Source organism: Emydura macquarii, unplaced genomic scaffold, assembly GCF_026122565.2.
Source record: "Emydura macquarii macquarii isolate MOO-44397 ecotype Brisbane River unplaced genomic scaffold, CSIRO-AGI_Emac_v2 contig_3477, whole genome shotgun sequence".
Classification (NCBI taxonomy): domain Eukaryota; kingdom Metazoa; phylum Chordata; order Testudines; family Chelidae; genus Emydura; species Emydura macquarii.
This window is the reverse complement of record NW_027133614.1, coordinates 8,134,724-8,147,325: the sequence shown is the minus strand read 5'-3', so window position 1 is coordinate 8,147,325 and position 12,602 is coordinate 8,134,724. Positions and strand designations below refer to the sequence as shown.

Genomic DNA, 12,602 nt, shown 5'->3' with positions numbered 1-12,602 from the left:
AGGCAGATTGAGAGACGGGGGCCTTTTTTTTTTGTGAAACGAGATTCAGAATTCTTGGTTGTAGATTGTACTGGATTTAAAAGAGCTCTTATCAATTTCATTAGAATTCAGTTTGTTTGCTTTTACAATAGTGAGATTACTGTGTGTGTGCATATATAATCACTATGCTGCACATATCTACAATTTACTTTTTCACTTTACTGTAGTTTGTGGGTGATTCAATGAATACAAATTTAGCAATGAGGCAGACTGCTATTGAGCCATCCAGATATAACAAGGATTGGAACCACAATTTTCCCCATGAAAAACATGATTTTCCCCTCTCCTGACATTTTATACCATATAGAAAGCAAGTAGTAGCTAGTGCAATTGATAGGTGAACCATTAGTCTTTCCAAGAAGTGCACATTGCTATGGCTGAAACAGGTTTAGACCTAAACAGGTTTAGGTTTAAAATTGCAAAAGCGGGTTTATAAAATATGGTACAAGCAAAAGAAATCTGGACAGTTGGGAGAATTTTGTAGCTTAAAAGATCCTCGTTTGGGGAGATTAAAGTGTTGTAGTCACCAAGTTTGGGCATACTGCACTCTTCTTTCTATAATGAATTATTACATTCTTCTGTCTTTTTCTAAAAGAGAGTTAGCATATTAGAGGCAACCATACAAAAACCAATCCTGTTGGTAACAAGAATGAATGCCTCACTATATATTCAACTCTTCACTCAAGAAGACTGTTTTTTTTCTATTATGTTCTCAAGACTGGCATTAGTGCCCAATATGATTTGCTCTCACCCAGGCCAACTGATCCTCCAAATGCAGTTCACCATGCATTCATTTATATGTTTAACATCCACGTTTTTGTATGTGATTTCATCCACAAAATGAATGGATACACAATAGAAACATATGAATATGCAGGTCTACCAGCTTTTTATTTTAATAAAATCAAATTGTTAAAGGTCAGCTGTCTGGCTTAATTTGCTAGAAATAGCACAGAACCATAACAAGTTTAAAGGATGCCATGAAAGTTGCATGACCTGCAGAATATTAAGTTGACACTATAGAGCAAAAGACTGAGGGCAACAGACATTTAGCTGCTGATAGTTATGAAGCGTTTCTGTTTTTGCAGCTTAAACCTATTTTCCACTTGAATGTTTAGTACATCATATAGTGAAGGTTATCATTTTTATCAGATGGTTACCATTTCCAAAAATTATTTGCACTTTATCAAAGGCTGATGTGCTCTGCTTAAATGTTTGTCAGTGTTTATTACCATGCTCTGCTAAGCCCACAGGGCTTTTTGTTTTTAAAGATGTAAAGCCATGGCTTCGGTTATCTTTGAGGATATGGAGTAGTTTTAGAAATAAGAATGTGAATGTTTCCTTTTTTATAAAGATATGGGCACCTGAGAAGACCCCTTGACTCTCAATCTCCCCCAACCAAAAAGAAGCCATACAGAGAATAGATTAGAGTACCCACCTGGGTTGGAATATTTGAATGCAGACGGAGTGCTAAAGGATCCAAGTTTGTCTCAATTATTAATCACCATTAGTGATAATGGCAGTTATGTGGCTCAGGTATTGCGAGTTACTGTGCCTCAAGGGCAAGTAATAAGCCCTGTTTTCCTTCAAATCTCTCCCAGAATCTCAAGCCCCATAAGGTCTCCATAAAAAGATAACCACAGGCAACGCTAACAACTTGATAGATTTATTGTGCCTGTTTTGTCTTTAGATTATAAGCACCTCAGAGCAGGGGCTCACTGTCAGTATACATAAATACATTGTAAATATGAAGAACTGTGGGATTTGATTTTAAGACACATGCATTATTTGCACTATACAGCATAGAAGAAAGCCTCAGTCACTCGTGCTGGTGTTGCTTCCCACCCCAGACTACTGCAGTGTGCTAAACTGTACTTTTAAACTTTTTCAGGTCTTGCAACTTTGCAACTGGTTCAGAATGCAGTAGCCTGCCTTATCAAAGATCCATGAGCAAACAATCCCCGCAATATGGCTATCCATCACTTCCCTGTTGTTCATAAAGTCAAGTTTAAAATTGTCCTCAATATTTTCAATAGGTCCCAAATATTTAGATCATCATCTAGATTTTTGGGATCTCCAATGTTCTACTCAAGAAAAAGGGAACTCTGCCTCAAAAGATGAAGGTCACATGAGTTAGAATCAGACTCTCTGAGCAACTACTCCAATACTTTCAGAAGTAAATTCCATAGAAGCTCAAATGACCACAAACCTTGCTTCTCACACCCAAATGAAAGTCACTTTTTCCCTTTCCCACACGACAGAACAATAGTTCTTAGCATTAAGAAAACCACTTGCAACAAATCGCCAACGAGGCAGTATATTCTCTTTTAACATATCAGTTCTACCCAGAAAAAAGGCAAATTGTTTCATTCTTTTATATATCACTGGAATCTAGTCAAAGAAACGAGATTTTTTTAACAAGAAAAATAAACTTTTGGCTAGGTACAATCACATAAAATGCACTATTCCTTTCACTGGTCCAGACAACGCAGGAAATAAGACACCACACAGGAAAAGATTTAAAAAGGCAGGCAGAAGGGATTACCTGTTACATGAACAGAAACAGGGAAGATTACTCCCTCTTCACTTCCTCAAATTACCCAATAGGGCTAATCCAGCATGGTCACCTGGCAAGTTTCCATGAAGGCCAAGCCCATATCCTAAAAGGTGCCACCCCTAGCTCCCTCTTACTAAATAATGCTTAGATTAGGACAAAGGCTGCCATATCATCCTTTCTTCATTAGAGACAAGGGTCAACCTTCTACCCAGGAGTTGCAAGATGAGGTCTTCAAAACAGCACAGCACAGCAATCAGATTGCACCTATCTAATAAGCAGGAATTGTAATGACAACTCTGCCATTCTTTTCCCATCCCTTACTTCAATTAATCTCTACTGATCACCTAAAGAATTTGCTATAGCAGAAGAAGAACAATTCCTTCTCAAGTCAGACTAAGCCCCTTGCTGCATGCTCTGAGGAAAATGAAAAACCCACAAAAATCGGTACCAATTTGCATTAAAAGAAGACACCTTCCTAACCTCAGAAAGGCTCTGGAAGAACTGAGAGCAGAACAGAAAGTCCAACAGCAATAAATTGTGGACACTATCAATCACAAGGCAATGGAGGAGGGTGGAGATGAAATTACAGGCACTGACTGAGTTCCCAGGGGCTTGACAGAAGGAAGGGGCTCAACCAATAAGGTGTTCCATAGCCTCCAAACAGGCCAACTAAGCCACAGAGGTGGCAGCATAAACCCACTCAAAGCCCAGAAAGCCTATAAGAAGGGAGTTGACCCCTTACTTCCAGTGCTAATCAGGACACCAAGTTTATCTTTCTCTTGCTTGTCCAGGTAAAGCCAGAACCCTTGGCACATGGTGGGACTGTACTGAATTCCCCAAGGTACTGATCCAGCAAACTGCTCCACCCAGGCAGACATCTGTGCTCTTTCAGAGACCCAATGAAGTCCCAGATGAATTCTGGTCAGATTTATCATGCCGAGTTGGGGTCGGTCAAGGAGAAGGGACTGACCGAGTCAAAGCAAAGAGAGGAAATCAGCTAAGAGCAGAGTTGCTTGTTTTTAGCTTTGGCATGCCACCTGCTACCTGGTTACAAAGCTACAGGGCAGAGGACAAAAATTTCAAAGGTGATCTGTGCAGGACCTCTTGATCAGATGAAAGGTATTACTTAGATGTACATAGTAAACTGAAAGGATATAGAACGTATCTAAAAAGAGTTGTAGAGAATTCCTTTATATCAGCCTGCAGACACATCTGACTGACATTATGTCTGCTTCATTGCTTATTTCAGACTGCAGTTTTTACGTAGGGCAACTTAAAAAAAAAAATCGAGTAGTCCTGGTTTGTATTCAATCAAGTGATGAAATTTTATTTCGTTACAATTTTCCTTTAAACACCTAATTTTTCGATTTGATGAACACAGTATATTCTTCAGGATTCTGACATCCACATGGCTAGACAGAAAGGGACTTCATAAAGGTCCCAATGGCAAGTGATTCTGTTAAGACTACTCTTCTGGTTTCACCAAAGGGATGCCCAACGTACAGTACAACTCTGGGTAATAAGAATAGTGGTTATACAATGATGCAGCTAGAGCTATATTTGGAACAATTCAATTTTCATTCCATTTACTGACTGACTTCTACATTTCACTTATGAACAGCAGTAGACTTCCCTCATCAGCAGCACATACAGCAAGGAGGGAAAACTAAATCTTTACCTAATTTACTCACCTCAGGTCAGCCTTCTAACAGCCACCACAAGCAATGGTGCTAACGTTTTCACTTCAAATCCTGAGCAGAAGTCCAAAACTCCATGCATCGTCAGGATTACATACTCACGGAGATCAGACTAAAGATGCATTCCAAAGTGGAGGTCCATATTGAATTCTGGCAAATATAGTTCTAGCTGCAGTACTATATAACCATTATTCTTGTTATCTAGAGCCCTACTGTACAAATGACAACCCCTTGATGAAACCGATTTGGTTAACAAAAACTAGCTTTCTGGTAACCAGCTGGAGAAATTTTTCTGGTTTCTTTCTCCTGCCAAATGTAGACGTGGCTCTTTTCTATTCCTCCATTAGCCACTCATCCTCCTGAGAGAATCATAAACATGTTCACCGGTTTAATAAAGATGTGTACCAGAAGAATTTGCTTACTGAAAAAGTTTAATTGGTCATCTGGAAGGAAAGGACATTAGTGGGAGTTTAATCAAAATGGTGAGGTTTCGTTGCGAAAACACCACTCAGCCACATGTTCATTTAAGCATTATGTCCCCTCCCCCCACTAATTTAAACTGACATATTACAATACAAAGTCTCCCAAAAAGCTATTTATCATTTTCGTCAACAAATAAAACAAATGAATAGGTAAGTGTTAAATCTTGAAGACTGAAAGTTATAAATGACATAACTGACAAACAAAGAAGATGCTAGAAGTGTAATATTAGAATGTAATAGAACTTATTTTTCACTAAGAGGAAAAAATAATCCTCTGTCGATTTTAAAAAGGCTACCCAGAAATAAGAATATGAGGGGAGAAATGTGGCATTGTCCTTTCAGTTCTCTAAAGGATGCATGATCCTTCTGGACTGCATTTACAAATTTCAGAACTCTAAAACTAGCTAATATCCTGTCTGCATTTTCTTTTAGTGTCATCCTCGATGCAAGTAATAAATAAAGACAATGGGAGTGGAATAAAAGTACAGCAATGTCAAAGTCTATAAATTAAAAGCACATGTGTGATCAAATTAAATCTAAACAGACTACAGCAAGCACACACACACACAAATTCATCTGTAGAATCATAAAACCACATGTAGAAACCTATTTGCAAAACTATCATACAAACCAATTAAATGGATGTGGGAAGGTCTGATCCTGAACTTCTTGTACATGATATTGTGGGAGTTTTGGGTACACAATTGTATATAGAATCCGACCTCAAAATTAATTCTGCCGGCATAAAAATCCCCTCAAGCATCATATCTCATGTCTTATCTTCTCTCCAATACAAAGTTAAAAACTAAACATTTAAGTAAGATTGCAATAGTGATTTCTAATTTCTTTGTATGAAAAAAGTTATTTCAATGTAACCAGCTAGAGTCAACATCTACTTTACAGGATAGTGTCTGTAGGTTATTTAGACTAGCTAAGTAAGAATGGAAGTTGCACAGTGCCAAATCTTTAATGACATACATTGAATTCTACAGCTATCCACAAGTTAAAACGGCTTCTGGCAGCACATACATTCTACCATTACTACTGATCTCACAGACAGGTTTCAATTTAAAAAAAAAAGAAGATGACGACAACTCTTATTCTGAGATTTAAAGAGGGAAGAGGTCACTCAGAATATTATTTAGGAAGTTTGCCTTGGCATTTGCAAAAAGTTATTCTTATGATTTTCAATATATGAGAAGACAGCATTAATTCAGTCCATGTTCAAGAGTGAGGAAAAGGAAAAGGCGTAGAAGACAATTTAGTTGAATTTAATTCCATAAAAGTTTACACAAGTTTAACCACGATGGAAACTGAAGCTGATCAGTGATTTTATATACTCTATATTGCGTGAATCTTCTCCTCGAACGCAGGGCTCATTTCTGAGCTCAACTCTTTCTTGAAAATTTAAAGGCACACCAACTACAAAAACCCATATATCTATCAGAAAATTGTTAACATATCATCATTACAAATAACCTCTCAAATTATTGTAATTGAAATTCAAGTCTTTCTAGTTTACTTTGTGCATTTGATAACACTATGTTTGCATTTTCTTAATGGTACACACCCTTCCCAGATGTTGCGAGAGCAGTAAAGCAGTGTCAAATGGTTGAGGCAACAGGCAGAGGAGTTTGTAAAAAGAGTACAGGTAGGGGACAGAAGAATGGACCTGAACATATTATGTACTTGGATCAAAATACTCTAAGCACCCATTGAGAAACAGAAGAACTCAGTTTTTTCTAAAAAAGGATTTTTCCCCTCTTTAATTTCAGGACATACTATTTAAAGGATGCTCTATCAAATTATTTTTTAATTAGTATTGAAAATTGATTATTGGCTTGACTAATATATGCTACGTACCCAGGCCTTATGAATTGAAACTGCTTACACTATACATAAGGGACTGTCTGTGCCTTGAAACTGAACCAAAAAAGTGTTTAACATTTAGGTTTTGTTTTTAAATAGATAGTCTGTTTCTTAAAGGTGAAGGCTAAAAAATTATTTTAATAAATAAGATTCCTAGCTTGTGTTAATGTAAGAGACTGTGTGTGAAGACATTTCAGTCACCATTTATGGGCTTATAGTTTGCAATTTATTCAGCTTTTGACAGTAAAAGCAGACTAGTCAGTTTCTACTTTTCAGTTCTCAAATGCAATGTTTCCTTAATACTAATTAGCATTGTGAGATCAGCTTACCTTCCTTTCCTTTGAATCTTTCCTGATCGTATCTGTTGTAGGCAGCTGGAATAGGCTGCTTATTCCGTAAAGTGGGATCCTAAAACAAATTAGCAAACAAGATAATTAACATCCTTTTGAGATGTGTAGCATAACACAATATTTTCCAAAGTTCAAGAACTAAAATGTATGTAAACTTTACAGTTTTGAGCAGTTAACTAGGTGGAAGTTTTCAGACAGATTTGTACTTTTAATTAATATACTTCATTTTAACCCCTTATTAAGATAGTAGGTTTAAAAAAAAATACTTAGTGACATGCAAATCTAGAGAACTGACAACATTCTGAAAGCAAGACAGAAGTAACAATAGAAAGCCATGTTAACTGAGTAAAATGAATGAAATCCATAATTATCAATCTCATGTATTTGCTAACATGTTGGGGCTCAAGAATGAATGGTCATCTGACAACATATGGCAAAGAGTGAACCAAAAATTAAGCTAAAGTGATGCTGAACCTATAGAACAAGATTAAATTGGGAGGAAAAAAGGCATACTTAAAATGCACTTTCAAAATGCTGCCAATTTAATGATGCACTAAATATCAATTCATGCATCTTTTACGTAGGTGACTTAGTCACACAGTTACAATCATTCCAAACAGTATGTTTGAATAGTCCAATGAACAATTTATGAAATTCAGTGTAAGGCAAGCATTTAAATGTTGAAATTCATCTTGCCACTCCAATCTGCTATATTGGCATGTAACAAAGGGACATAAAAATAAATCGACGTAAGACTAACTGGCTTTCATAGCAGATTACCATTAGGAGTTCAAGAATAGTTAAGTTTCATAAAACTCAACAGTAAACATCACAATTCAAAACAATTCTTTTTCTAATGCAGTGGTGCCCAACTTTTCCTGTCACGACTCCCCTTACCAGTAATGCAATCTGTCCGCTCCCTGTCCCCCCACCCATTCCTGCACAGTTAGCTCAGCAGAGGAATTTGGGCTGAACGCAGAGCTGGGCGGGGGAGGAAGGGGCAGAGCAGAGCTGCGGCTGGGGCCAGACCTGGGTGAGGAGGTGGGGGCAGAACGGAGCTACGGCTGGGGCTGGACCTGGGCGGGGATGGGAGGAAGGTGAGGGGGCCAAGCAGAGCTGCGGCTGGGGCCATAGTGGGGCAGAAGGGGCAGCAGAACAGAGCTGGGTGAAGCTCCCCCTACCCCCCCCCCCCATGGAAGCTGGCCCAGACATGCCACATACACCCCTGCTCAAAGTTCCGGGGCGCCCCTCTAGGGAGGCACACCTCACAGTCTGAGGACCACTGATCTAATGCCTAGATATACGTTTTTATTGTTCAGGTTTATCTGTCTTATTGATTTGACACAGGCATAGGAAAGCTGGTTCAATCTGTTGAGGCTCATGAGTCATGTTCCAGATTCTTAAACATTTTGCTACCTCATCTGTCAAAAAAATACAGTTAGCAAGGCATTTTGCTGGAAATGGCGATAGCCTCTGCCAAGTAGCTGCAGAATGCTAGCGAATGGTTGGTACATACAGTAGTTGGCATGAACTGTTCAGTCTGTAAGTAGCAAACACATATTGAACAAATGAAGCATATTCAATTCTTCCAATACCACTATATACAATTTAAGGTAAGGATGGTCTAAGGAAAAATTCTGCATGAAAAGTTACTGTAATTTATTCAATCAGAACCAAACAAAGTAAAAAGTAGTTTCAGAAGAATTCTTGCCATTATTTACTCAAGGCAACCTCAGCTATGGAGCCATGACCAGCACCTCCATAATAAGAAGAGCTATTCTTACCGCTGGTGCTGTATTCGGTGCAGGTCTCTGTTCAGGTGCACGACCTTCTTCTCTGGCTTTTACTGACTGAAGAATTGCAAAAATATTCTTGGCAAAATTCTGGAAAACAAGTTAGACACTTATGAAATCCCACTGACCATCTAAGCTGCTCGGAGCACTAGAAATACATGCGTTTCAAAGAACGTATGCCTACTTGTAAACACAGAGGAAAACTGCATACCAATTACGGTGATTTCGTTCACTGCTTTTTGGGAGGATCTAAAGAACTGAATCGTCATGCAAGAACTCTCACATTTCTCATGGATTTCCATCACATCACCCTATCTGTTCAATTGAGGTGAGACCACTCAGAGATATGGAGACAACTGAGTTCAGGAATCATAAGTCTGTCAGTACCAAACACTATGCTCTCCTGATTGAAATTAGATTCTAAGATTTTCTTCCTTTCCATAACATAGGGCTCTGGCTGAAAGCCAGCCGTCAAACTCAAAGCAAAGGTGATATACCCCAACTAGACTGATTACTGGTCTGATTTGATGTGTCAATTTCAATGATGCTGGCAGGAAGGAGAAAGCTATCCGATTATAATTGCTACTTAACTGAGATAGCATGGCTTCTCTTATCTCGAGGGTTTGTAATCAAAAGAGTTTACTGGACCCGTGGGTGCGCCTAGATTCCCAGGTCACAGCAGCAGTATGAAGTGCCTTCCCATCTTTGGCTAACTCCTTCAATGCAGTCCTCTCCTTTGCTACTCTCACCTCCAGGCTGGAGTATTTTAAGAAATGCTCAACTAACAGCATAACTACTCAAAAACTTTAGTTATGGAAGAATCCCCCCTCTCCTTTTATTAGAGGCAAGCCACTATGAACACAAGGTTTGTTTCACCAGCTCTGAGTCTGCTTATGGATGTAATACAAGATGTTGGTTGTACATAAAGCCCTAACTAACCTTATGAATCCAGTTATTTGAAACCAGCTCAGCCCATGGTTTGTCATAACAGTTTCAAGTGGCCAGAACTCCATCTGTTCTCAAAGTAAAACCACCAGGGCAAACAAGGCAGAGCAGAACACTTTTGGCAAGCAAAGAGAGATGCCTGCTCTGAAATCATGTTCTTCTAGAGGGAGGAAAACAGCCATGTCTACAACTTTAAAATAAATGGGTACAAGTTTTTGAGTTAGGTTAACTGTGCAGATGGGAGTAGATTCAGATTATAAAGAGATTATAAATTTAATATTTAATTTTGAATTGGCACCTCACTATTGTGATGAACAAAAAAAAATATTTGAAATAGTTTCTATATGTACTGAATGTAGGAAGGCAAGTACAGAAAATTATATTAAAAGGCATTTGAATCTCTCTACTCAGACAAAGATTTCATTCTAAGAATTTTGATTCATTCATGTGTCGTGTACCCCAGCCCCTAATTTACTATTGGACAGGTTTCCTATTATGTTTTATCCAGTGTTTTAAGATGTTCTGTACTAAATAATATTTCTAGGATTATTTTCTGTGTTTCAAAATAGGAATATAAATGCTAATTTGGCACCTACTTAACGCTTTGCATCAACAGTCAAGATGCACCTCAAATTAAGCAAATGACATATGTACACAACAGATGTCCTTCATTACTGATAAACCTTAGTTCTGTAAAATGATTGCAAAAGTAAAAGGAACTTCTTATAAACCATTTATAGCACGATGGCTTTTCCCTAGTCAGCACTGAAAAATTAAGATATTAACAAATAAAGTACAGTAAACAAATACACAAATATATTTACCTATGCATTAAATGCATCACTTCTCAAATATACTGTATATCATTTAATTACAGCTAAATATATTTTGCATCACACACTTAGCTTTTTCTGTAAGTGTTACAGCAGTTTTTATACCTCGGAAATACAAGAGTTTAAAAATCCCAGAAGATTCTCCCACAGTAATATACATTTCTAGGTCAACATATTTGGTATTAACACTAAAAACTGGATATCCAATCAAGGCAGAGCAAGAAAGAGTTCTGAATCGGAATCAATCTATAGGAAATCACCTAAACGAGATGTTAAGGAACAAAACACTAATGCAAAATCTGTTCAAAGTTAATTTACTTGGCTCTAGTGAATAGGTTGTCAGTTAACTCCAATGCTTCCTCTCCAGAAAGTTGTTCTTAGGGATAAGGATTTCCTTGAATTGAAATGGTTGTTTTGAAAGAAAAAGTTTAAAGGAACTTCTCTCAAAACCGATTTGAAAGTTCTTTCGGGTGGAGAAATCTGAGCAGAAACCTTCATTAAAGGACTACAGTGTTGACACTCAAACATGAATCCATTAAGAAAAAATAATTCCAAGTATGCATTTTTAGCAGAGCTTCAGAGAATTTCCCAGTTTCTAAACTGGGTGATTTAACAACCACCAATCCTGGAGCACTGGAGGTTTGTCTGTCAATGCAAGCATCCATCAATCACACTGTCCTACTAAAAGAGCCTGTAATAGAAGTCTCAAGTTCTCCAATCAGAACAAGATCTTTGTATGAACAATGCCTATCTGCTTACAAGAATAGCCTGGAATGGATGGCCTGCTGTGACATTCCCCCCTGCAATCTGGACTGGGGTGTAGCTGTGTCATCCCAATTCCTCACTCCTGGACCCCGACTTACTCCACTTTGGAGTGTCAATCACCCACTTCTGGGTCAGTCCACTCTCAGCCTCCTGCAAGTAATGGGTCCCTGACCTAGTGAAGGAGCACTTCTGGCCAGCTACTCATGGATAGACTCTCACCAAACACCACCAGTCCCAAATGCAACCCAGGGAACTGTCATCTTACAGGGTTCAGTGCTGTACACTGCATCCTGCAAGCTCATTTATATTTGTCTGTCAATTTATCAAAGACATTGATATGCACCAGCTCTGTCACTCTAAGTGAGGTCTCTGCACACATTCAATCCACATGCACTGTTTTAGATAAAACAAACAAATAAAATCTTGCTATAGTCAATAAACTTAAGTGAATATAAATCAGATTAATATAAATCAAGAGATTAATAACGAGTCAAGGAGTTGGTTACAATAAACTGAAGGATAACTCGCATCCTAAATTAAGATTAATATTTCAGTAGCTTCCAGTCTATGACATTAGCTTACCACACAGGCTGGCTGCAATGCCTCTAGCAACTAGGCTCCCCCCCATGGGCAAGTTTCCTGGACACCCCGTGGGATCAGGTGATAGTCAATGTCCGGTAATGGGTGTGATTTTTCCCTCTTGAGCCAAAGTGCTCAAAAGTGTTTAGGCAAATCCATTATTCCTGTATGCATGCCTCTGCGGGGTGTGTACCTTCAGCTCTGTGTTTGTCTGCATCTATTCAAGCCATGTGACACACACATCTGGGGATATGACCTAGCAGAGTGTTATATCTGTACACTGCAGGAAAAATGCTACCATAATAATAATGTTCAGTATGTCATGAGCATTCCAAAAACACCTTACATGCCATACTTTGCATCATACAATACACAGTTACACTGTAAGGGTGAACATGAATGATACACAAATCACACCATCAGAGTGTACATGGGGTACAGCGTGTCACACCTGTGCAATGCATGCCTGAACACCAAAGCAAAGCTACTTTCGATTTATTGTTCTGAAACAGTATCCTTTTAAACTAGAAAATACTCAGTCGTTTATGACTGCAAAGATACGTGCATGTAGATGCTACAGTGTATTTAAATGCAAGTTAAAAGAGTCTCTTTAAAGAGAAATTGCAGTGGAATATAGCTTTCAGTAACATGATCCAATGTAAAAACCATGACTAAATCACTATTTCTTTAGAT

General features: G+C 38.3%; 1 protein-coding gene across 1 annotated transcript in view; it reads right to left on the bottom strand.

Moving 5' to 3' along the window:
- The window catches only part of CDC73 (cell division cycle 73), a 142,257-nt gene that overhangs the window by 101,034 nt on the left and 28,621 nt on the right, over nucleotides 1–12,602 (bottom strand). Inside the window, exons 8-9 of the mRNA XM_067535087.1 lie at nucleotides 8,779–8,877; nucleotides 6,974–7,052 (exon numbers count right to left, since the gene is read on the bottom strand). Coding sequence (XP_067391188.1) covers nucleotides 6,974–7,052; nucleotides 8,779–8,877 — 178 coding nt within the window. The remainder of the gene's footprint in view (nucleotides 1–6,973; nucleotides 7,053–8,778; nucleotides 8,878–12,602) is intronic.